The 27,500-nt window shown below is 43.2% G+C and overlaps 1 protein-coding gene across 1 annotated transcript in view; it reads right to left on the bottom strand.

Moving 5' to 3' along the window:
- Positions 1-2,317: 2,317 nt before the first annotated feature.
- sema5ba (sema domain, seven thrombospondin repeats (type 1 and type 1-like), transmembrane domain (TM) and short cytoplasmic domain, (semaphorin) 5Ba) overlaps positions 2,318-27,500 on the bottom strand; it is an 82,879-nt gene continuing 57,696 nt past the window's right edge. Inside the window, exons 2-5 of the mRNA XM_076085098.1 lie at positions 18,761-18,984; positions 3,276-3,375; positions 2,585-2,676; positions 2,318-2,364 (exon numbers count right to left, since the gene is read on the bottom strand). Of these exons, the coding sequence (XP_075941213.1) occupies positions 2,318-2,364; positions 2,585-2,676; positions 3,276-3,375; positions 18,761-18,950 (429 nt within the window). The 5' untranslated portion in view covers positions 18,951-18,984. The remainder of the gene's footprint in view (positions 2,365-2,584; positions 2,677-3,275; positions 3,376-18,760; positions 18,985-27,500) is intronic.

The raw sequence follows: 27,500 nt of genomic DNA, 5'->3' as shown, positions 1-27,500 counted from the left end.
TCTCCTCCCAAAGCAGACGACCGCACAAAGGGCGCATTGATATGGTCCGTGACACACGGTGGCCGCTGTGCGCTTCATGTCATTCCGCTGTGAAAGGAGACTCTGTGCTCTGAAGCTGTGGAGTCTTTGTCCTTCAAATAATAATGTCGCTGATGCTGCAAATTTAATACTTAACCTACTTTTGGTTACTTCAATAACACATTTTCCCCATCAAATAAAGCAGCAGATAGACAATAAACAGACAGCCATACATATCCTTCCTCTTATTGTAGTGCTGTGGTGCTCGTCATCAGTGTAGAAGTGTTTGGTGTTAGTTGCAGTGTTGCAGATATCGGCCGTAGAGGTTTCTGCCTCCTCTCCAACAAAATGTCACTCTGCTTGTGGAGCTCAAAGCCCCCCAAAAAAAGCTGCATTTGAAAACTCAGCAGACACGTCTCTCTCCAGAAATCATGACTCAAGATAATCTACAAACTTAGTTGTGAGTAGTTTCATGTTGGAACTATTTTCTTTCTGGCGATCGACACCAGTCAACCGTATCACAGCGTCCATCTACTCAGCGAGCTAACGAGTCCTCAAATATCAGAGCGTCCTTTAATGCAGCACCAAGAAATCATCTTCAGAAGGCTTCAAGGTTCCGATTCTGATGATTTTTTCATGTTGGCATTAACTTTTTGCATTGACGGTGGAAAAATACACAAGATGTAGTTAATGAGCTAAAACATGCAGAAGCAGCTCAGTGGAAATATATATATATATATATATATATATATATATGTATATATATATATATATATATATATATATATATATATATGTATATATATATATATATATATATATATATATATATGTATATGTATAATGTTGTTATTGATCATATTAATTTAACATGAATAAAATGAATACAAATATGACTTGTGTATTATATAAAGCCACTTTGAACTGAATTGTATGAGTTGTGTAGTTGTGTGTTTACATGCTGTTTCCTTCACTCACACATTCACAGTGAAAACAAACGACAGAAACACAACGAGGCGTTTCTTTTGCCTCACAGCCGGAGTGAAGAGCAGATATCCTGCAGTAATATGAAGCATGCCGACTGCTCAGTGTTACATGAAGCTGCCTCTTCCTCACTGTGTGACAGTGATGTACTGGTTTACATTACACACACACACACACACACACACACACACACACACAGACACACACACACACACACACAGACACACACACACACACACACACACACACACACACACAGAGAGAGTCGGGGGATTGTCAGCTGTGATGCCTGATGCAACCGAACAGCAACCCATGTGCCCCGGAGCGAACACTGCTGGCTATACCGAAGCTGATTTACAGCATCACAAAACACACATACACACACACACACACACACACACACACACACACACACACACACACACACACACACACACACACACACACACACACTACACCCACAGGCAGAGGACACACACATGCAAGTGTCTATGTGCACACACTCAACCCAATTATGTCCTCTGCAACATGGAGAGTAATAAACATTATGCATGTCGATTCCCACTCTTTCTCCAGATGTGAATAAATATCTTCTCATTAACTTTTACAGTTGTTTTGGGATGTTTTTGTTTTTCTTCCACGTTTCTAGTTTTATATAGAGTTGGAATATGAAGTTATTGATGTGTAGTTATGGTCACAGGACAGAGAAGCTTCACTTCCACCACATCGTATAACGGCTCCTCTTCTTCGTGGGTTTTCCTCAGACGTTTCTATAAGACGTGGACGTAGTCGTCATGACGTCACTCATGTGTTTGTGGACGTGAAGCTTTGGCTTCTCTCTACAGAACCGGAGCTTCTAACCCATGTGATGCTGATGCTGTCATCATTCTACAGACATTAGCTTTTTACACCAGCGTTGATGTGTTTCATCAAAATACAGTCAAATGACTTAGTTTGCAGCTTAGCAACATATAAGTGTGCGGTTACTCTTTAAGAAGAAGACTAGCTGTGCAGCAGGTCATTCCTGATAACGGACACCTTGTCGGGCATCATCCCAACCTCATGGACACCCGGCTAGCCAATGAGAACCGAGCATTCATCAAGACCATGAATCATCTCTTACATGACATGTTTCAGAGATCTAGAGCGGGCTAACGTGATCAGCTCTGTGGTCTGACAGACACGTAGATCTAGACATGAGATAGAATCAGAGTCCGTCTGACAGCAGTGAAGAAGCTTCAGCAGATTGTGGGAACGTGATGAAAGCAGAAGTCAGCAGAGAGACGGACGGCTCGCCTGCTGTTGAGTCGCCTCATTAACAGTCTTTGTGGTGTTTTCTCTTGATAAGAGAATCACAGCCGTCTGTGGAGGGTTCAGTTATCACATGACGTTCACACCCAACAGATCACGTTGTTACAAACTCCTCATGGATGAAAGATCTGTGGCTCTGTGCCAATACATGTTTTACTTCTGCAATCAACATCAAAAACAACGGTCTATTGCTTCTTTAACATAAAATGTAGATCATTAATTCCGCTTTCACAGGAAAAAGAAAGATCCATTTCAACAACTTCCTGCTCACCAGAGAGGAAGAGGAAGAGGAAGAGGAAGAACAGCAGCGTTCGTACCTGAATCAGCGACATGTTGCTGAGGTCCAGTCTGAACAGGTAGTTTCTGCAATGAGAAGAGAGGAAAAGGAGAAGTTATGTATCACAGCAGAGACAGAACATCTGAGCTGCTGTCAACCTGAAGCCCATAAAGAGCTCACTGTAGCTGTCCATCAGTCTGAAGTCATTGTTTACGGTTTCATGTGAGCGGTGATTTAATTTTTTAAATTTACGATACTATATTAATCCCTTTAAGGGGGAAGTTTGTCTCTGCATTTGACCCATCCCTGTATATAGGGAGCAGTGGGCTGCCAATGACAGGCTCCCGGGGTTCAGTGTCTTGCTCAGGTACACTTCGACACGTCCCAGTCGAGGATCGAACCGTTGACCTTCCGGCTCCCAGACAACCCTCTTAACCCAGTGAGCCACGGTCACCCCAAGAGGAGTGTCCTTGTGATGCAAGGACATGAACTATTAGTATCATGTGTGTGCTTCTAACCAGGTCAAACACACACAGTCTCTATCGGGACCGTTTGTTCCAGATCCAGAGCTCGACTCGGTCCAACGAGGCTTCAGAAGCACCGTTATCCGTTAGAACAGAGTCAGAGCGGGTCTCAGGTTCTCAGCTCCGTGGGGTTGAAGCTGAGTGGATTTAGGGTTTCCTACCTGGCGCCCACAATGAGCTCATTCCTCGTCAGGTCAAGGGTGAGCTGAGAGAAGTCTCTCACGCCGGGGTGGGAGAAAGAGGAAATCCACGGACTGAGAGCTGAGAGAGAGAGAGAGAGAGAGAGAGAGAGAGAGAGAGAGAGAGAGAGAGAGAGAGAGAGAGAGAAGGTTAAATCACGTCATGAGCATCTACAGACAACAACACAGTTTATACATCTAGTGATCTATGAGCAGCTGTTGGATTAGCTTCATGTGGCTGAAACAGTTAGTTGTGACAGAAAATGACTCAACAATCATTTTAATTTAAAAAGGGGCAGAGTCCCTTAACCAATCTGAAAAGCTGCGTTAAATGAAGCTCAATTAAAAACTATGATTTCAAGCAAATCATCACATTTAAGAAGCTCAAAACAAATAACTAATTAACAGCTTTTATGATTCAGGCATTTAAAGGATAATCAGCACTTTTTGGGGGGGGGGGGGGGGGGTCCAGTTTAGTGTGAAGAGGGATGAACACGTTTCTCTGTTAAACGTTTCTAAAATGATTGTGTTTTTTATTATTTTATGAATTTAAAGCTGTAAACTGGAGCTTCATGTTCTGTGCACTCTCATGAATTAAGGTTTTTAATAATGAAATACTGAAATAAAAGAAGTGAAAGTGCTGATAGGATAAGAACGGCTTTAACTTCTCATTGTGAATGAAACGTTTAGTGTGATGACTCTAAAGGAATAAACACCAAGACAAGGAAAAGTGTGGAGGTCATGTGTGAAACGTGTGCTCACAGCTGATAACTCATTTAACATGTTGAACCTTAAAGCTTCTTGTTCTTTGAACATTAAAGTGAGAGCTGGAGGCTGTGAAACTACATCAAAGTCTTTCAGGAAGTCACAGCGAGCAGAGAAACAACTCTCCATCCTTTAGGACTGACGGCCATATGGCTGCAGACACAACGAGACACAGACGAGTGATGCAGAGACACACGGCTGCTGCTACAGCACAGTGTGCTGCTGTGGACACGCACACACACACACACACACACACACACACACACACACACACACACACACACACACACACTGTGATTAAGGGTGCTGTTGTGTTGACAGGGGGCTTCAGTGAAATGAGAATTATCTGTCAGATAATTTATTTAGTCCAGATGTTGAGCAGGAAGAAGTTTTCACTGAGCGGCTGTCGGACCGAACTTGACTCGAGGTTTTGTGACGAGATGCGAGCGTCTTCTGATTTGTTTCTCTAATAAGATAAAGTGTTCACTCGTTCATGGTTGGTCAGTCAAGCAGACAAATAGACCAACACTTTGTTGTGACCAACTTCCTGCCAATCCAGCTCACTTTACCCAACTCTACCCAACTCTACCCAACTCTACCCAACTCTACCCAACTTTACCCAACTCTACCCAACTTTACCCAACTTTACCCAACTCTACCCAACTCTACCCAACTTTACCCAACTCTACCCAACTTTACCCAACTTTACCCAACTCTACCCAACTCTACCCAACTCTACCCAACTTTACCCAACTTTACCCAACTCTACCCAACTTTACCCAACTCTACCCAACTCTACCCAACTCTACCCAACTCTACCCAACTTTACCCAACTCTACCCAACTCTACCCAACTTTACCCAACTCTACCCAACTCTACCCAACTTTACCCAACTCTACCCAACTCTACCCAACTTTACCCAACTCTACCCAACTCTACCCAACTTTACCCAACTCTACCCAACTCTACCCAACTCTACCCAACTCTACCCAACTCTACCCAACTCTACCCAACTTTACCCAACTCTACCCAACTCTACCCAACTCTATCCAACTCTACCCAACTTTACCCAACTCTACCCAACTCTACCCAACTTTACCCAACTCTACCCAACTCTACCCAACTTTACCCAACTCTACCCAACTCTACCCAACTTTACCCAACTTTACCCAACTCTATCCAACTCTACCCAACTTTACCCAACTCTACCCAACTCTACCCAACTCTACCCAACTTTACCCAACTCTACCCAACTTTACCCAACTTTACCCAACTCTACCCAACTCTACCCAACTTTACCCAACTCTACCCAACTCTACCCAACTTTACCCAACTTTACCCAACTCTACCCAACTTTACCCAACTCTACCCAACTCTACCCAACTCTACCCAACTTTACCCAACTCTACCCAACTCTACCCAACTTTACCCAACTTTACCCAACTCTACCCAACTTTACCCAACTTTACCCAACTCTACCCAACTCTACCCAACTTTACCCAACTTTACCCAACTCTACCCAACTTTACCCAACTTTACCCAACTCTACCCAACTCTATCCAACTCTACCCAACTCTACCCAACTCTACCCAACTCTACCCAACTTTACCCAATTTTACCCAACTTTACCCAACTCTACCCAACTTTATCCAACTCTACCCAACTCTATCCAACTCTACCCAACTCTACCCAACTCTACCCAACTTTACCCAACTCTACCCAACTTTACCCAACTCTACCCAACTTTACCCAACTCTACCCAACTCTACCCAACTTTACCCAACTCTACCCAACTTTACCCAACTCTACCCAACTCTACCCAACTTTACCCAACTCTACCCAACTCTACCCAACTTTACCCAACTCTACCCAACTTTACCCAACTCTACCCAACTTTACCCAACTCTACCCAACTCTACCCAACTCTATCCAACTCTACCCAACTTTACCCAACTCTACCCAACTCTACCCAACTTTACCCAACTCTACCCAACTCTACCCATGACATCACCAAAAGAAATTCAGCACCGAAGAACCACGAGGTTCAATTTTTATTTGTAATATGAAAAGTTTATAAAATAATGATACTTTGCATCTTTGTAGTGGTATCATATTACTACTGTATCGATTCTCCCCACCTACAAAATACAGAAAATATTACAGTGTTAATCTTGTTCATTATATCAGCACTGGATACTTTCAGTAGATTATTCATATTCATATGTACTGTACGCAGCGCCTGAAGCAACACAACCATACAAGGTTCAGTATTAACAGAAGCTCCTCTCATTCAACACAAGAGGAACCTGAACAGGCTACCATGAATTTTAATTAAGTAATGTAATCTGTAAAAATGAACAGACTGAAAAACATCTCTACACACACGCACACGCACACACACACGCACACAAACACACACGCACACAAACGCACACACACACACACAGGATTATATCACTGATTACCTCAGCACACATCATAAATCATTCTGCAAACACGAAGGCCATCTCTTACTCTCTCCATAAATATTCATACATCACACATGTGCACGTTTCATCAGTGGTGGGCCGTCAGGGCCTGCAAGGCCTTCTCTGCTGGCCTAAGCAGAATCACAAAGTTATATCTATTTTATAATTTAATAATTCTTCTTAAATACACTACATGTATTATAATTTATTTAAATATTTTTCCCATTATCTTATGTTCTCATTGCACAGCTCCTGTCTTCCTCAGTTGCTCTGCTTCCAGTGCAGCTTGTTTTAAGTAGAACTTTTATCCAATCAGATCTCACCTCTGTGTCTCTAGGTAAGAACAGAGGCAGAGGCCTGCAGACTCACAAGTGAATCCATGTGCAGTTTAATTAAGTGAATGGGGACGATATTGTTGATTGTCATAGTGTTCAACCAATCAGATCTTTAGTTTGACATGTTGGGCGTATTCTTTGACGTGTCAGAGCTGCTAGCTGGACTACAAGTACGTGATTGGTCAGTGGGCTAGCCTGACATGTTGGGTGATGACAATCCCAATATCTGCTGCCTCTGTGAGCGAACATTTTCAGCCTCAAACGCATTAAAACATGTTCAAGAAATACAACTGGGGAGGCTCGACTGTCTTCACTGGCGTCCATGAATGGAGAAGGACTTCTTACTGGAACTAAAACACACGGATGTACTGAACAACCGTGAGATTAAACTCTTTATTAACAAAGAAAGGAGGATGCACTTTGTCTTTAAATAGCAGCTCTGGTGAGTTAAATGTGTTTGTTTTTACATCTGCAGTAGCTTTAATATGCTTGTTTATATATTATTATTTGTACAACTTGTTTTTATGAAGATGGATTTTTGTTTGGTTTTATATGTGATAGGAACTATTGTTACGTCCAATGTTGCTCTGGGGACATATTTAGCCGGTGCCAGTGTTGGCAACTTGGCGACTTTCTCGCTAAATCTGGTGACTTTCTAAACCCTCATGGAGACTTTTTTGTCAAAAGCTACTAGTGACAAATCCAGCGACTTGTTCTGGTGTTGTTGGAGACTTTTGTGACGTTAAAGGACGTACGTTCTACAGTTACTGTCGTGAACGAGCAGCGGGTGCTGCCCCTCCGCCGCCCCAAAGCTCACAGGCGGTAACTCGCGCAGCAGTCCCAGCTGCAGTCAGAGCAGAGAGGAGACGCACTCCCGGTGTATTCTCTGCAGATAGGTGTTGGCTTCATTTTTATACGAAACAAATAACCGTAGCTGTGTTTCAGCTGCAGGACAGCAGTGAAGGCCCAGGTATAACATGCACGGCCCGCCACTGCGTTTGTCACATCGGAGCGTCTGCGGGTCGACCGTCTCTGACATGCAGGAGAGCGACCAGCTCATCTGAGGTCTGAACGCAGAGAACTCAGCCTCCTCTGTGGTAGACACACCTGACGGTGACTTAAAGAACCCAACAACAGCTCCGTTATAACCTGGAAGCTTAGTTCAAACTCAGTATTTCTCTCCTGTGTCTTCAGTGTTTCTCAAAGATCATCCTGAAAACCATTTAATCCGTAACAGATTGTGATTTGTGAGGATACTAAAGGTGACGAACACGGCAACTTGTGAGATCATATGTGAAACTCACTCCTCCACACTTCTCTGTCACATTTGTGTGCGTCACAGTTTTCTTTCTGCAATGTTCCATGACTGCCTCACACAGGTGAGAGGAGGCAGGTCTTTGTCATCCTCACACTGATTCTTCCTTCACTTTCATTAGTGCAAAAGAGTCGAGATATTTCTATCATCTCTGCCAGGAGATTATGTATTCAGCTGTGTGTGTGTGTGTCTGTGTCTGTCTGTCCGTCCACAGTGAATCTCAGTTGAAATATTCTCTGTGCTCATTTATGACCGTAAACCGATGAAGAGCGCAGACGTCTGTAAATCAGTGGATCATTTCTTCTTTTTATGGAAAATCAACTTTTCAGAGTGAACACTTGAATCGTCTTTATTTAGATCATGAGATCCTAAGAGTTGTAAAATGCACATCTTAATCCAGTGTTTTCCTGCCTCCCTTCAACATCTCATCATGTAACCAAAGAACGTAGACGCTCAACGTGACAGCAGGAGATTAAACATGTGACCCATAAAACCTGCAGAGGCTCATCTCAGGGAAGTCTGTTTCAGGTAAAATACGAGTCCCATCAAAGCTAAGCCCCGCCCCTCTACGTTACTCACTAAACATATTCTGGAAAACATCCAGAAATAGAAAAATCGTAATTTAGACAGATGACGGACTGTTAAAGTGACTTACACTCCCCATAAAATACGATCATTAAAACGGAGCACACGACATGAACCATAAAATCAGAATGTGCAGCGGAGAGACTGATAACAGGAGGAACTATTCCCACAGAGGCATTATGCAGCCAACAGTAAAAACACAGGAGCTGTTAGCGATCACTTCAGAGACTTTAATGTGGAGCACAAATCAGTAGAAATTCAAAGTATAACGTGGATACAAACATCTCCTCACATCATGAATATCTGTTGAGAAGCTTGTAAAGACTCTCCAGCACTGCCTGTGATCCAGTAGCTGGTGTCCTCTGGTAGGAAGGCCTCGCTGACAGTGAGGGCTCTTTCATTGACTGACATTTATCCTCCTGCTTACAACCGGTTTTATACGCGCTGCTCGCTGCCTCCTCTCATAACTGTCTGGCCGGGTGTTTGGGGCAAAGAAGGGGGCAATAAAGCAGGATGAATATGAACCCCCCAGCCTGCCTCATGGTTGACTCGCGGGGCCCCGAGCTGGACTTGATAAACGATCATTGCGTTATTTTTCCCCCTCTGCAATCCTCTGGCAGACGGATTAATGCTTTAGCCCGAGGCTGCCAGAGGGAGGAGGACAGCGGCCGAGACATTTTGTCTCACACAGACATAAATCACGACCTTTCTATCTCCTTCCATCTCTTCTTCTTCTTTTTCAAACATTGGGCTTCTTCCCCCGCTTGGTCTGAGTGTGGATGAAGAGCAGTCACAGCAACGCATTACTGAGCTGATTGCACAAAACAAACACGCAGAACCTTTATCGCTTAGAACCCTGATGGAATGTGAGATTCCTTCACGTTGGCGCTTCAGAGGCGGCTCTCCGATAAAGATCCAATCTTACTTTCATCTAATCCCTCCAAACGTTTGAGCCGCCGGGCTCATTTAAACTTCGTCTATCTCTGAGCTGCGAGGTCGATGTCATTATCTGAGATGTTTGACCTGAAAAGTACACGTTTCACATCCAACATAATGGGCATGAAGCAGATGTGTAACCTTTTGATTTACCATCTAAAGCAGAATGTGAGAGTTGAGGTGAAACACATTTGAGCCGTCAGAGCTGTAATAAAGACGTGTTAGTGAAGTATATATATATAACTATAATATAACTATTGGATGGATTGTCGTGACATTTTGTGAAGACATTTCGGTTCCCGGAGGAGGAATCTTCGTCACTAAATTGACGTTTGAATGATGTTGTTTTTGGACCGTGCTGCTCGGCACAAAGCACAAAGTTAACTTTTATACTTCTGTGACTTCATTCCAGGCGTCTGCAGCCGGACAGTCAAATGAAAGAGATGCAACAAATGAGCAGTGAGTGTTTTACACAGAGCGAGAGGACGAGTTACACTCTGTCCCCTACAAAGACAGCATCTTGCAGAGCAATGTTAGGTCATCTTATTGTGTGCAGTAGAGAGACTTTAAAACGTCTCTCTACTGAGAGGGAACAACGAAGGCTTTCGTCACATTTTCTGCCGGGTTCTGATCGGTCGCAAGAATAATTAAGATAGATTAATAATAATTCAGAGAGCCAAAGTCACGCAGGAATAAAGAAAAGGAGAGAGATGGAGAAGTGTTGCCATCAAAGGCACTGAAGTTACATAACAAACGTACGTATTTCTGTTGTGCAACCACTAAGTAAACCTTTGTTGGAAGTTTATTTTGAAAAGACACGATCCATGTAACGAGCAGGAACTGAACATTTCCTGTAAACAAGGAAGTTTATTTTGAAAAGACAGTTCGTTGGTATTTGACGAGTTTGAAGTGACAAAAGATGTTTAGACATTAGCATCCTACAGTGTATTATATGTTCTATCATTATCATCAGTCATCTAGTTGAGCTCCACCCTGAAGCGCTGCCATGTGTAATGAGCTGTGAATGACACATATTGTACCGACGGTATCTGTCTATCATCGCCTTCCTTCAGGGGAGGAAACACAGGAACACAAGGTCTCCTTAATGGGAAGAAGACTTGCTGAAAATAGGCAATATTAAAAATGGTTATCTTCAGGGCAAGGTGGTGGATCCAGAAACGCTAACGAAGCAGGTCGCACGGAGACCGGCTGCCATCTGGCAGACGATTCTGTCAATTAGCAGACACACTGTATGATTGCTCGCTGAATAGATTTAGCCCCACCGACAGCAATATTCTTTCTTTCGGAGAATACTGCTCACATTCTAAATGTGAAGAATAACCAACTGTGGCTGAATGATGGCAGAGGAATGAATCCATTCTGCAATATACACATTTACATACAATACCCATTTACTGAGAGCACAGGTCTGAGGCAGCGCTGTGTGCCACAAACATCTGCTGTTGTTCAGTTGGGAAGGAGCAAAAACTTTCCCAGCAGTGGCAGATGTTTTTCATACCTCAGCCTTATCTGGACAACATGTTTGGTCTCCTTTCATATCGCTCTCCTTCGCCCTTCAGTCTCCTCCCCGTCCTGTTCTTCACTATCTCCACTATTCTAACTTTCCATTTTCACTGTGCTGCACTCGCAGAGGGTGATAGTTTGAGAGGGCGCCTCAGTGGAGCACAACTGTCCCTCTATCCCCCCTCATCCCCTCATCCCTCCATCCTCCATCCTCCTCCCACTTGACTGGACTCAGATAGGGGGTCGGCGGGGTTGTGGGCTGTGAGAATCAGCTTGGGAGAGAGCAGCCACAGGAGGAATGGAGCCGGGGGCCAGGAGGCTAACAGCCTCTCCGTCAGGAACCGGTAAAGATGTCGGCCAGCTTTTACAAAAGCAGCAGCAGCCAAAGCCACCGACAGTCCGTCGAGAGTCCAGCAGTCGTGTTGTAGAACGGACAGAAATGTGAGCGATTCTCTCAGAAAGACGTCATGAGAGCCGCTCAGACATGCGGCCCATCAGGACCAAGACCTCGAGCCTCGTCTATTCCCGTCTGCAGTTGGGTTCATCAACACAGACCAGGACCACCACTGACTCAGACATTTACATCCTCAGGACAGTGTGTCACAGCTACACACCCCTGCACAACTCTTCTCTATTAACATACTGGTTTTAATGTACTCTCATTTGTTTCTGACATATTTTGTTGTCGATTTTAATATTTTCTATCTTTGAATGATGTCTTATACTATTGCAGTGTTGATTGTCACGCACCAATCACCAAGCCAAATTCCTTGTATGTACTTTTTCTGATTCTGTTGGTTAAAGTAATAACTTTGTGTATTTAAACACAGATATCTGTTATGTTGATGCACACATAAGCTGTTGGGGATGGTGGTGCGTGAGAGGAGCAGTGGCCCTCCTGAGGGTGATGCTGTCACTGAATAATGAGTCTTACTCGTCTTAAAGCTCCTTTGTATCCGTGCCTGGTACTGTAGCGTGAGCCTCCACAGATGAAGAGGACGAGCTCTGAGTGCGTACAAACAAAATGTTCTGAGAAAAAGCCAGAAGACGAGCGTAACGGGAGAAAAAGGCCAAGCGCCACCAGGCTGTATCCGCCATTTCTCATAGCTTCCTCTCAGGTGCGTGATTTTAATCTGACAACTGGTCGCTAAGTTTTTATAGAAGTTGACGTCCAGAAACATCAGAAAAAGGCAGAGGGTTGCAGGTTCTCTGCAGATGTAGACACCACTACACACTTCTAGTAGTCAGAAGATTATTGATGCTCATTGAACCTTTAAGTTATTAAACTGATTTTATTTACATTGTGAATGAGAAATGATACTTAATTAAATGCATGACGGTGTGGAACAAGACTTTGAACCAGGCAGCAACATCCGCTTCTGCAGAGTAAAGCCCTGGATGTGTCTCAAAACCTGCATTCTCTCTAGTGTCCACCAGGGGGCGACTCCTCTGGTTGTATAGAAGTCTATGAGAAAATGACTCTACTTCTCTCTTGATTTATTACCTCAGTAAACATTGTAAACATGAGTTTATGGTCTCAATCTCTAGTTTCAAGTCTTCTTCAATACAGCATGATGTTCATTTAGTACATTATGGTCCATTTAGAGTCACACAGACCATAAAGCAGGGGATGCTTTAGGGCGGGGCTACACAGTGATTGACAGGTCTCTACCAGAGACATGTACGGCGTCTCTACGTCACTCCTCCTCAGTCCAAATATGGTCACTTCCTGTTCACTGGGTGCAAAAAAACCAAGATGGCGACGGCGAAATCGTCTAACTCAAGGTTTCAAAACATCAGTCCACAAACCAACGGGTGATGTCTACTTCTTACATTCAGTCTCTGCTTTAAACCCTTTGAACACAAGTAACCTTGTGGGAAGTCGTGATCAGAACAGAAAAGAGTGTGAGGAAGTTTTAAAATCACTCTGTTTATTCAACGTGGTGCCGCCGCCTTTAACTGACGGGATTCAATCCAGGCAACTTTCAAGTAAAATGTTAGGACCGTGATGTTAGTGTGAGAGGAGCTTGGGGGCTTATTCAAACATGGGGACATTTAGAATCACCAATGCATTTACCCGACGTCTGAAAGGAGACATCAAGGAGACGGACTCAGAGAAGCAAAGAGAGCAATTTTCCTGCTGCCTCTCCACTTTGCCCCGTTAAAGCAGCATTAAAGCCTTTAAACGTTTTCTATTCTGTGATCGTCTCTATCTCTCTGGGGCCAGCATCAGATATCCTGACATGCCATCAGTGGGTGAGAGGCCGGCCCCGGCAGCATGCTAAACTCCATTCAGCTGCCTGATGGATGGCTGCAAAACAGCTCCGATAGCGCCACTCCAATTAGGACCCCACCAGTGTAATCACATAACGAGGAGGGAACCCAAGGAGCGGTGGCAAAATGAAAAATAAGATCAGAAAAAGCGTGGCGAATACTTTCTCTTTTTAAGTGAACGTTGGCGTCTTCCAGGGGCATCGCTCTCGTGCTGCTCAAGAGCCCTTGAGACAGAGACACGGCGGCTAAACGACAACACCATTACCCAAACGATGAAAGAGATACGGGCACCGCTGCAAAGTGTGCAATACATTTCTCTGCCCGTTATAGAGCATAAAAAAAGAGCAGGCTGAGAGAGACGAGGTGACGGAGAGATGAAAAGAAAGAGTGAAGACGAGGAGCGTAGAGAATGAATGAGAGAGGAGAGGCTTTGAAAAGAAAATGGAAAAGACAAGATTCAGAAACAATAAATGAGCAACAACAGCAGTTTCTCTTCTTCTTTGTCTTCAGACGACACAGATGATCGTCCAACACAATCTCACGGCACTTTGGGAAATAGTCACGAAATGCAATATATCAGTGTTTTGTGTACAGGGACAGAAAAGGTCCGTTTGTTTACATTACATTACAGAAGAACTTGGTCAGGTTTAGTTAAAGCATCACAGTCGGGCTTCAAATGACTTCACACAGTTACGTTCAGGCAACAAAACCAACATTAGGTTTAATTATTGTTTTCATCCTGATGGACACAACGAAAGATGGACGTCTCGTGTCCCTGTAGAGTCTACAGGGACACGAGACGTCCATCTTTCGTTGGTTTACATGGTTTTCATGGTTTGGTCTACAGTGTAGACCAAACCATGAGACTACATTTTGGGACTATTGTTTGTGACCTGCTGTGATACCTGAGCAGCATCATCTCCTCCTCCTCCTGTGAATCCAGAGCCAAAGGTCTTATTATCAACCGTTACTTTATACTCATGCTCCCTCATGAAGCATCTTGTTGCCTTCATGGATATTGCTGCACTGGGTGTGATGAAGGGGCAGAGTTTATCTATTACACACACACACACACACACACACTAGAACCAGTTCTCTGGGCCTCATAACATAACGCACAGCCGACTCCATCAATTCTCAAAAACAGACTCATATCGAGATTCCGAGCGTTCCACTCGCTGCCCTCATGTCACGCTCTTATCAGACCCACGGTCTCATGCTGCGAGCCGGTATCATCCATCTAGGTCATGAGCAGTGTGTGTGTGTGTGTGTGTGTGTGTGTGTGGGCGCTCTGCAACTGTGGCGTGGTCGGCATTAAAGAACCCGGCACGTGATCTGGATCAGCGTTTGTTGAGCGTTCCAGCAGATGGTGAAGATGCTGTGAGGGCCGATGGACGCGCCGGATGTTTCTCTAGAGTCATCGCGGCTGTCAGCTACAATATTTATGTCCCGTCACATGGTGTTTGTAACAGTGTGGGTGAAACATCATGTGTGTGCAAGATGAAATGATTTGTATGAGACTTGTGAGGGACATTTAACGTATGAACATAAAGCACTTTATCTGTACAGACCAGGTTCTATTTCTATGAACCTCCAAATTTTCAATATCAATTTCACAGTTTATATGCTGGACTTAATTGCACAATTGTATTTATTTTTCTAAATGACTTCAACTCGTTTATCTGGTTTAACCTTTACTGTTAATCTCTTAAGCAGTTTGTTTTAAAGAGTTAAGATTAAAGTGAGTTTCTGCTCATTGTTCATCTGTTTAAGTTCACTCAGCGCTCTCATAGCAACGTGTCCCTGTTCACTATCTGCTCAGGTACTCTGTGCTCAGGTACTCTGTGCTCAGGTACTCTGTGCTCAGGTACTCTGTGCTCAGGTACTCTGTGCTCAGGTACTCTGTGCTCAGGTACTCTGTGCTCAGGTACTCTGTGCTCAGGTACTCTGTACTCAGGTACTCTGAAGATATGTCAACGTACTCTGACGAAAAGTACTCCGATTGCATATTTGATGAAGCTATTTGAAAAAAGAAAATGAAAGTGATCAGTCCAGTGGTTCCCCAGACATCCATCATGGTTAACAGACTCTCAGAACGCTCCATCATGACTGATGCTTTTCATTTTCAGATTGCACTAAGTTGTTCTAGAACAAAGTACAGTGAGAGCTTCAGGATGAATTGTCTGCCCACAGACCTGAAGCAGTTACAGTGATAGATGTTTCAATTCATTCGCCCCAAACAAATGACAAGATTCAGGTCTGAGTCCGTGGAGCCGAAGCAGAACCGCTCAAAGCTGTGAGGATGGAGGCCGGGTTTGAATTCAGAACGAATGCTCCAGTGGAACAAATAGCAACCAAACACAAACACAAACTCCTCACTCCAGACTCTTTGGTGTTCACCCCGCGCTGAAGTCTTCTCCTCCAGGTGACCGCGGCAGCGCCTCAACAAGCCGCTACAGAACGCTCATCAATCACAGAAGCTAATCTCAGGTTCTCGCTGACACCTTCATTGTGCAGCTGCCTTCACATTACTGCTCTGCTCTACGGCTCCACGCCTGCTCTGAAGGGACGCCTGCTAATCTGGACATCTGGAGGCCTGGTGGGTGAAGCCGGGCGGAGGCCGAGACCGTAGCTCGCATTGTTGTTGGTGAACGATAATTCCACCAGGTTCTACAGATTAAAGAAAGTCCAGCAGAGACGGGACCAAATGGCACAGAGCTCTTACCTTCCATTAGCCAGACCCTGGAGCACAGAGGGACGCCTGGAAAGAACAAACTGAAAGCCTTGAGGAAATGTCTACAATATGGCTTTTTGGTATATTTCTAATCACAAGAGAACCTGCTGGCCACCTCTTCAATCGTGTGTTTCTGTCCCCACCAGCCTCCAATCTCAGTCAGCTCCCGGCAGCAGCAACACAAACAGCCCCATTCAAAAATAAACACAGCAATTTTGTGCGTGTTTACCTTTTCATCGTGCCGTATCTATTCAGCCCCCCCAAAATAAACCTGTTCCGCTCCACCGCACGCCGTGAGGAAGACCTTGTATTCTTGGCCCACGGTGCAGATGAAGGGGTGAGATAGAGAGCGCCATTATTCTACACAATCATTTCTATCTTGTCCTCCTCTTTGCTCTGGAGCTGCACGCCGCTGAGGGCTTTACTGCTGTGCTATGTTTATGAAAGCTGTTTATTCTGTTTCCGGGAGAAGCAGCATGCATGTGTTTCTGTCCGTCCCCTTTAAGATGCATGAGAGCAATCATTTGCTGCATTGAACCCCGTTCTAAAAACTCACAGAGGACATGAGAGAGATTTCAAACCATGACTGAAGTCGAGCTTCATTCTCTTGTATTCTCACAAGATGTTAGATTCATTCTGCGGCTTCTTTTAGAATCAACTCCATAACTTCTGCTTCCACGTCTCTAACTGATCACCTGTAACTTCACCCGTAACTTCACCTGTAACTTCACCGTAACTTCACCTGTAACTTCACCTGTAACTTCACCGTAACTTCACCTGTAAATTCACCGTAACTTCACCTGTAACTTCACCGTAACTTCACCTGTAAATTCACCGTAACTTCACCTGTAACTTCACCTGTAACTTCACCCGTAACTTCACCTGTAACTTCACCTGTAACTTCACCGTAACTTCACCTGTAACTTCACCTGTAACTTCACCCGTAACTTCACCTGTAACTTCACCTGTAACTTCACCGTAACTTCACCTGTAACTTCACCTGTAAATTCACCGTAACTTCACCTGTAACTTCACCGTAACTTCACCTGTAACTTCACCTGTAACTTCACCTGTAACTTCACCCGTAACTTCACCCGTAACTTCACCGTAACTTCACCCGTAACTTCACCGTAACTTCACTGTAACTTCACCCGTAACTTCACCCGTAACTTCACCCGTAACTTCACCCGTAACTTCACCGTAACTTCACCCGTAACTTCACCCGTAACTTCACCCGTAACTTCACCCGTAACTTCACCCGTAACTTCACCGTAACTTCACCCGTAACTTCACCCGTAACTTCACCGTAACTTCACCCGTAACTTCACCCGTAACTTCACCCGTAACTTCACCGTAACTTCACCTGTGACTTCACCCGTAACTTCACCGTAACTTCACCTGTAACTTCACCTGTAACTTCACCCGTAACTTCACCCGTAACTTCACCCGTAACTTCACCGTAACTTCACCTGTAACTTCACCGTAACTTCACCTGTAACTTCACCGTAACTTCACCCGTAACTTCACCTGTAACTTCACCTGTAACTTCACCTGTAAATTCACCGTAACTTCACCTGTAACTTCACCCGTAACTTCACCGTAACTTCACCTGTAACTTCACCTGTAACTTCACCCGTAACTTCACCCGTAACTTCACCGTAACTTCACCTGTAACTTCACCCGTAACTTCACCCGTAACTTCACCCGTAACTTCACCCGTAACTTCACCCGTAACTTCACCCGCAACTTCACCTGTAACTTCACCTGTAACTTCACCGTAACTTCCCCTGTAACTTCACCGTAACTTCCCCCGTAACTTTACTGTAACTTCACCTGTAACTTCACCGTAACTTCACCTATAACTTCCAGAGAACCTGAAGAACGTGTTTCTGTGTGAATCACCCATCGGTTTGTGGACTGATGTTTTGAGGCCTCGAGGTCGGCATTTGGTCGTCGCCAACTTGTTTTTTTTTGCAGCCAGAAGTGACATAAGAGGGCGGAGCTACGTACAACCGATGGCTGAATAAGACCTTTTTTTAGTCTACCCAAAATGTAACAATTAACTTCCATGAAGTGAAAAAACTGAACGGGTTTAACGTTGTAACACGGCCAACTCCAAACTCTTACTTCTAATAATACCTAATACCTAATATCTGTCTGGAGAAAAAACAGTCGACTCAGGTGTGCCTTCATTCCCAGCTCCTAATTCAGATTTCTGAGATAAACACATCTCATGATTCAACTTGTAATTAAAAACACAGAATTATCCATTATGTTGCCAGTTATTAATATACTTCCATAACCGTAAAATATCCAGATTGGAAATCCAGTTTCTGTAACAGCGGTTATGTGTTAAAGCTTCGACTGGAGAACAAAGTCGACAACAAGTTAAAGAGATAAATAAATAAATCACATGAAATGTCGACGCTCTGTGCTGTAAAGAAGAACGATGTTTAATAAATCTAAAGTCTGATAACCTGCCTCCTCTTGTCTCCATGTAAACATGCGTAGAACAGGTGGTGACCTCTGACCTTGGATGGAGACCTTTGGGTGTTCCTTCTTGGTGCACTCCGGTTGGGTCAGCGGGTCAAATAGCAGCGGGGTCGTCGGGACGGCGGCGTCCTGCGTGACGACGGCCGGGACGAGGAGGACGAGGAGGAGGAGGAGGAGGAGGAGGCCGGCCACAGACGAGGGGGCGGAGTCCTGCGAGGACGCCGTCATGGTGATGACCTCTCCTCTAGCCTCTGGGATGCAGCTGCAGGAGGAAACAGACGACGCAACATCTTTTACACCTCTCTCTCTCTCTGAGTCACTTCACAATCAGTTCTGCTCTCCAACTTTCTATTCCCGTGGGCTTCGTGCAGCACAGAGGAACAGGAAGAGAACAAAAAGGTGCAACACTTCGGTATGAATCCGTGGGATGAAGGCGAGGATGTTAGGTAACGAGAGGGAGGCTGCATGAGAAGATGAGTAAGCTAAAGAGAGAGAGACAAGAACAAACGCTTCAGCAGAGAGAATACCTAACCTCCGACCTCAAAGATAATCATTTCAAATGTGCAATTAAACTTTAAGGGTTCGGTTACTGGCCGATTAAAATCTGAATGCAGTTCGATGAGGCGGAAGCTTCCACGAGTCGATGAAGCAGAATCGTGTGGCTCTTATAGGGAATAATGTTTGCAGAAGCTTCCTGTGCACACAAAGACGCTTCTTACTGCACGTGTGCGACGCTTATCAACACATGAATGATGCGCAGTCATCCTCTGACCTCCGTGTGCTTATCTAAGCCCAGCCAGCGGTGAATGTAATCTCCTCCACTCATGACATACGAGTCCACAGTGCTGAGCTGAAACCTTCAGTTCATCATCCGTTAGCTTAGCGAGGTGTAATATCATTTAAGCAGATTAAAGAAGAACGGAGAGCGTCAACTCTCCTGCACAACTTTGGCCCGGAGGTTTCTACACGTCTGTGGTGTTTTTCATCGCTAATGCTACGATCAACAACTAATTATTAGCTCGGTTGAGTTGCAAATCCACCATCTTGCCCCAAAATCAATCATCCCTCTTTCACTACAGCTGCTAACCAATTAGGCGAATGCACAGAGTGGCCCTGTGGAGTCAACGGGGCCCCGAGCCGCTGCCAACAACACACACTGAAACAGGTGGAACTATTCCACCAAGTCACTCAGGTTTTAGGGATCAATGGTAAAACAATGCAGCTGAAATACGATCCAGAAAGTCCAGTTTTTAGTGACGAATGCATCAGTTTCAGGTCTCTGAGGCTTCTCGTTGTGTCCTTGAATATTCAGAGAGCTTGTGTTCGACCCAGAAACACCTGATTGTTCTGATCTCACCACATACAGGCTCATCTATATGTTAAGGCCTCATTAGAGATGTTCCAAATACAGAGTTTCACTTATCGTATAAAAGCAAAAAGGTTAAACAGGTCGCAATTCTCTCTCTAATATCTATTTTACATTCAAACAACCGCTCACCAAAAAACTGAACAGTAGAAAACCTAAATGTCCTCTCTGCACACGCTCCACTCCTGCAGCCAGATGTCTGATGTTCACAGAGCTGTTCTACATCCAACCTCCAGCGCATACTTCTCCACCTCTGAATAAACACACCTTGAGCTAGTTCAGCAGAAGAGAATTCAAACTCTGCAGCTGATTCCTGATCTCGTCTCTTCTTTGTCTTCCAGCCCAACGACCAGCTAATCTGCCTTATTGCTGCTCGTCTGCATTCGGGTTGTGATACCTGTGAATGAAACCCTTTACTGATGCTCTGAGGCCGTGCGCAGGTTTAACTGACTTTTCCTCTTTATATATTCTGTTGAATCAGTGTATTATTGATAGATTAAGGCACATTATCATACAAAGAAAACAGTATAATTTAACCACAGAGAGCAGTAGACATTTATTGAACCTGACAGCAGAGATACATGAAACATGAGGATGACATATTTTAAAGAATCCTGGATGAAATCAAAAGGAGGACATTACACTCACAAGGTGTGAGTTTCCCCCACTAGGACGGCCCTTTTTTCTTTATCCCCATCATCCACAGGAGAGCAGACAGCTGCTTAATTCACATTAAATCACTGAAATCCTGAAAGTCACAGACTGACTTTACAAATCCTCTCATTAGTGTAACAAAAAGCTGGACTGAGAGCAGGAGGTCGTGACTCCAAGACTCGCATCTTATCTTCACACAGAGTAAACCGTATGGGACGAGGTCGGTACGCAGATGTCAAAACTTTCTGCAGAAAGTCATGTCATGCTCTCAAACACACACACACAGCTGTGAAAACTGGAAAAATCCAGCTGGAAGACTCCATACTGGGTCACAGCCAGTGGGCAGAACTGACACACACACACACACACACACACACACACACACACACACACACACACACACACACACACACACACACACACACACACACACACACACACACACACACACACACTCCTATGATGTGTGTGTTTTAGTACCAGACCTCTTCAAAGAGGCCTGATAGGTACTCCATCCAATTCCCTCCATCCCGCTGTGTTCTGGATTAACAAGTTTGTCAGCGAGCAGCCGGTACGATCCATATACCTGTGGGTGAGCTGTCTCCAGAAACGCTGAGTCAGTCAGTCACATTCTGCCGGATGCAACGAGTCGATTCTGAAAGTGTGACTTACAGAGTACCTGTGTGGGATTGGACTAACAGATGTCCGGGCACGTCTCCGTGTCAATAAGTTTGCGATCAGTGAGGACAGACATGCTGTTTGCAGAGGAGGAAGAAGGATTTTCACTCCTTTTTCCTTGTCATAGGAATAAAAGTTTAGTCGTAGGGAAATAAAAGTTTAGTCGTAGGGAAATAAAAGTTTAGTCGTAGGGAAATAAAAGTTTAGTCGTAGGGGAATAAAAGTTTAGTCGTAGGGAAATAAAAGTTTAGTCGTAGGGGAATATAAGTTTAGTCGTAGGGGAATAAAAGTTTAGTCGTAGGGGAATACAAGTTTAGTCGTAGGGAAATAAAAGTTTAGTCGTAGGGAAATAAAAGTTTAGTCGTAGGGGAATAAAAGTTTAGTCGTAGGGGAATAAAAGTTTAGTCGTAGGGAAATAAAAGTTTAGTCGTAGGGGAATATAAGTTTAGTCGTAGGGGAATAAAAGTTTATTCGTAGGGGAATACAAGTTTAGTCGTAGGGGAATAAAAGTTTAGTCGTAGGGAAATAAAAGTTTAGTCGTAGGGGAATACAAGTTTAGTCGTAGGGGAATAAAAGTTTAGTCGTAGGGGAATACAAGTTTAGTCGTAGGGGAATAAAAGTTTAGTCGTAGGGGAATACAAGTTTAGTCGTAGGGGAATAAAAGTTTAGTCGTAGGGGAATAAAAGTTTATTCGTAGGGGAATACAAGTTTAGTCGTAGGGGAATACAAGTTTAGTCGTAGGGGAATAAAAGTTTAGTCGTAGGGGAATACAAGTTTAGTCGTAGGGGAATAAAAGTTTAGTCGTAGGGGAATACAAGTTTAGTCGTAGGGGAATAAAAGTTTAGTCGTAGGGGAATACAAGTTTAGTCGTAGGGGAATAAAAGTTTAGTCGTAGGGGAATAAAAGTTTAGTCGTAGGGGAATAAAAATGGACAAATGTAGTTTAGAGGGAAACATTTTCTCCCGGATTGCGTGGTCAACGTTGTAAATTAGAAGAAAACAAAAACGCAGTAAAAATACTTTGTCAACACAGGACACAAACAGCAGTTTGTTTGACCCGTCACCACCTCGTCCTCCTCCCTACGATGAAGATTCATAACAAAATACCACAATGCATAATGCAAACGTTGTATTAGCTGTAAAATGTACTCGAGTACTGAAGGTATTGATTGTAGAAAATGTCCAGTCTGTCTCTTTATAAAGAGTTCAACCTGCTGCTGCAGCTCCAAACCATCGGGTGAGAAGAAGAAGAATCTTCAACCTTCTTTTCTTTCCTGCTGCTTCCAAACTTGAGCTGGAATAAGATGATAATGTGGTTTCAAACACTATAATCCTGGATCTCTGAGCTTTCATCACGGCTCCTGTGAAGTCTCTCTGCACTAGTTTTAAAAGTCAAACTGGAACTATTTTTATATGTGCAGCATCAGCTCTGTAAAAAGGAAGGAATATATAATCCATGTTTTTCTGCATTCATTTTCCAGAGTTAGGTCTCCATCTAAGTAGCCAATCGAATCCCTTCATTTCAAACTATATTAACATAAAGTAGGATCATGATATCATAACTTTCAACATTAGTTTTCCTGCTGAAGTCTTATTTAACGTAGACATGAGCAGAAGTCTTGCAAAGTGCACAGCTGACGTCGGTTTACAGGCTGTGGTTCTTATTGCTCCGCTGACATCAAGTTAGTCTGATGAAGAGCAGCATTCATCACCTTCTTATTCTATTAAACTATTGAAATACATGATAAACTTGTCAAAGTGCAAAGTTATCTTTATTCATGTTTTACTGTATTAGCATCTTTTTCTTTGCCTGAAAAGTAAAAAATCTCGTTCTCAGTCGAGTTTGTCAGATGATTTAAGGAATGTTATTATTTAAATAAAGAAAACCTCTCAATCTTCTTTCAGTCACACTTTAAACCTGCTTTTCTAAAGTTGGATGTAAAATCTGAATGTGTCAGATTAAAAGTAGAGTAATCAGCTGTATATTAGCTGTAAATAGAGTGTATAAGTACCTGTGAAGTACAGTATTAGTTTGTCCACACGGTGACTGAATGTTTAGAGGCTGGAGGCGGTGCGTTCAAGGAGCATCAGTTCCTCATAAACAACCTGAAGCAGCACAACACAATAACAGAGACTGAGATCATTTCAGAAGCCTCGACCTGTAAACTATGAACGAGGTGAAGAGCATCCGTTCTGTCTCATACAGCCGTGTATCTATGGCAACAGAGCGGCGAGGCGGTCGTCAAGCAGCGTGGGGGGGGGGGGGGGGGGCTGTTTGTGAGGAAGACTTCAAGAAGAAGAGCTTCAGACAATGAAAGGAGTTAAAATGAGACATCAGATCCAGTGTTTCAGATATATTATATGCATTTAAATGTATATATATAATGTGTATATATATTTATATATAATGTGTATATATATATTTATATATAATGTATATATATATTTATATATAATGTGTATATATATATTTATATATAATGTATATATATATAATGTGTATATATATATTTATATATAATGTGTATATATATATTTATATATAATGTGTATATATATATTTATATATAATGTATATATATATTTATATATAATGTGTATATATATATTTATATATAATGTGTATATATATATTTATATATAATGTATATATATATTTATATATAATGTGTATATATATATTTATATATAATGTATATATATATAATGTGTATATATATATTTATATATAATGTGTATATATATATTTATATATAATGTATATATATATTTATATATAATGTGTATATATATATTTATATATAATGTATATATATATTTATATATAATGTGTATATATATATTTATATATAATGTGTATATATATATTTATATATATATATATTACAGTCAACACTCTCCTGTCATTTTCATTTTCCTTCATGTCATCTTTTTACTGCTTTTATTTCACCGTTGTTATCATTACTTTATTTCACATTATTGCATCTTAATTTATTTTACAATTTAAATTTATTTTATTTTATTAAAATGTTTTATTTAATTTAATTATTTTATTTATTTTATTACGGTTGTCATTTTATTTCATTTATTATTTCATATTTAATTGTATAATTGTCTTGTTCTTGTTATTGTTTCATCTATTGTACTCGTTTGTCTTGCTTGAGTCTGACTTCACTGTTTTCTGTTATATTGACTCGTTTTAACTGTTTTTAAAGGTTCTACATGAACAAAGTTATTATTATTATTATGTATTTATGCCTACGCTGGAGCAGGAAGCTGAAGAGGGTTTGAGGGCAGCAGAGAGACGACCCTCTCATCCTCACCCTCTCACCCCTCATTCTCACCCTCTCACCCTCACCCTCTCATTCTCTCCCTCTCAACCTCTCCCTCTCATTCTCACCTTCTCACCCACTCATCCTCTCACCCTCTCAGTCTCACCCTCTCATTCTCTCTCTCACCCTCTCACCCTCTCATTCTCACTCTCTCATCCTCACCCTCTCATCCTCATCCTCACCCTCTCATTCTCACTCTCGCTCTCACCCTCTCATTCCCTCTTTCCCTCTCTTCCTTCCATCCCTCCACCGATGGTTCTGGACCAGGAGTACCCAGAGTGCACTGCTCCTCTGCTGGGCGCTCTGCTCCCTCAGTCCGTCCCGTGAGGTCAGAACACCTGTAACCACAGCTCACTGCTGAAGCTCCCTGAGCTCGTCTCCTCACGGTGAGGCAGCTGATTAAACTGCTGCTGGTCCGTGTGAAGAGAACTCACTGTTAGTACTGCTCACTACGACAAGATGTTTGTTGCTTCTATAAAACACAGATCTGTCATCACAGCTCGCAGATAATACATGTAATTGGTAATTTCCACAGAGAAGCTCCCGGAGGAGGAAACTCTTCTTCTTTGATTGGTTAGCAGTGATTAGACTTCATTGTACGCGTCTTTTAGCAGAACTTCAAGTTAAGCCTCCAGAGCTTTAAAGTGCGTGAACATTGTGTTTCTACAGATCCTCCAACGCTCATCATCAGCTCCATGCGGCTCAGCAATACCAACAGAACACCGCGGAACAGATTAAAACAGAAGCAAGCAACACCTGCTTCCTCCAGGAGTGTAGATCAGGCAGCTCTTTGGTTTGCAGCAGAGCTCATTTCACACTTGTCATTTCATCTCACTGTCTTGTTGTGTTTACACGTGTGTTTAATCAAACTAACAAATCAAACCCGACCTCACAGCTCCGTGATGAACGCCGACAACCTCCACAAGGAGGCATGTTGCCACCATATTCCACTGAACCCGGGGGTGTGGTCCAGCAGAGGCTACATCCACCATGTCTAATTCACCTCAATAGCTCAACACCACCAATCTCTTTAATGCAGCCTCTCGAGGGACGTGCAGGCAACACACTCGGGGGAGGACGCAGGAATGTGAGATGAAGACGGCTGCAGGGTGAGGAAGAGGAGATCTTTCCTCTTCTTGGAAAGAAAAAGGTGGCTGAGGGGTCACAGCGGTTATTGAGTCTCTTCACTCACGCTTGAGAAGGCAAGGAACAAAGAAAAGAAGGGAGGAAACAAGAGTGTGTGTGTGTGTGTGTGTGTGTGTGTGCTGAGTGACAAGTGTGATGAGGTGGTGAGGTTGGCAGGCGCTGTCTGGATTGTGTCCGATATATCAAATCAGAGGCTGTGCAGGAACGGAGGCGTCAAGGAGGGAAGGAAGGAAGGAAGGAAGGAGGCATCTGATATACTATATATATATTTAATAACAAATAAATGTAAAAGAATAAAACGTGTAGTTGATCTTTGTATTCAATTTAGTTATAAAATTACTAAACTATTGTTTAGTTAGTTCATTTTAATATTATTCTAATTTATTGTATATTTTGTGCATTTTTATATTTAATATTTGTTTTTTAAGTGTCCGTCCGCCCGTCTGTCTGTCTGTTTTATTTCTGCACCAATCAGGACACGAGTGCGATCTGACGGGGGGGGGGGGGGGGGGGGGGGGGGGGTCTGATTGAAGTATAATGAGCTTCAGCCAGGAGACATCACTATTAGTGCGTCCGTAAATGTCAAATCAGACTACAGTATTGATTGACACCCTCCTTCTACATCTCACACACACACACACACACACACACACACACACACACACACACACACACACACACACACAGCGAAGTGAGAGAGAGAGATCCATGGATAGATAGATCTCTCTCTCTCTCTCTCTCTCTGAAACCATTGTGTGTTATTATGGAGTCTACCTGATACTGGTTCACAGTGTACACTGGAGCCCCTCGGGGGCCGGTATTGATCTGAACCCCCCCCCCCGCTGAGAGACTTGGTTCTCTTTGAGTCCAGCAGCTTCTCATGAGGGTGTACATGCAGGCTGAGCTCAGGGTGGCGTGAGGAGGAGTTTGATATGTTGGTAGTGCTCATATGAAGCAGCGTGGACATCTTAATGCTTTTATTCTCATTTGCTAATGGAAGCAGTGCAGTTAACAAGAAATGTGGTTCTGATGTTGTGATTAGCAGCTATACAGTCATGATCTTAATGTGTTTATTATTCACCTTGTTTTCCATATGAATCCAGATGTTAAAGTCTTTTCAAACACAGAGAACAGATAGTTCTCTGTGTCGTATGAGGTTCTCCTCCACAGTCAGCGTAGCACCAGAGATCTCACCTCTCAGAGGTGAGATCTCTGGAGCACTCAGGAGAACTCAGGAGCAGAGCAGCTCCTGAGTTCTGAGGATAAACTAGAAAAACTTCACATTTGAGGAGCTGAAATATGAAATATGTGGTGTTCTTGCTTCATTAATGGCATTTGATAAGATAAACCTGAAGCAACATGTTCCATGGGACAGGAGAAAAACACACGACTGATGCACTAAATGATATATATTGATAATCTCCTTCCAGTCTGTCAGTGTGAGGAGGAGCGAGGCGTTGTCTCTATCGTCACCATATTAAAGGAAGAGAATCACGATCGGTTAAACGACTTAAATCAGCCAAAAACAAACAGATTTGTCAGTTGAATTCAACACGACCTCGTGCTCCTTCAGCGTTCACAGCGTACTGATGTCGTCTGGTGA

Source organism: Anarhichas minor, unplaced genomic scaffold (assembly GCF_050575085.1).
Source record: "Anarhichas minor isolate MPS153535 unplaced genomic scaffold, ASM5057508v1 ptg000138l, whole genome shotgun sequence".
In the NCBI taxonomy this organism is placed as follows: Eukaryota; Metazoa; Chordata; class Actinopteri; order Perciformes; family Anarhichadidae; genus Anarhichas; species Anarhichas minor.
Note: the sequence above shows the minus strand (reverse complement) of the source record. Positions and strands in the feature narration are given on the sequence as shown.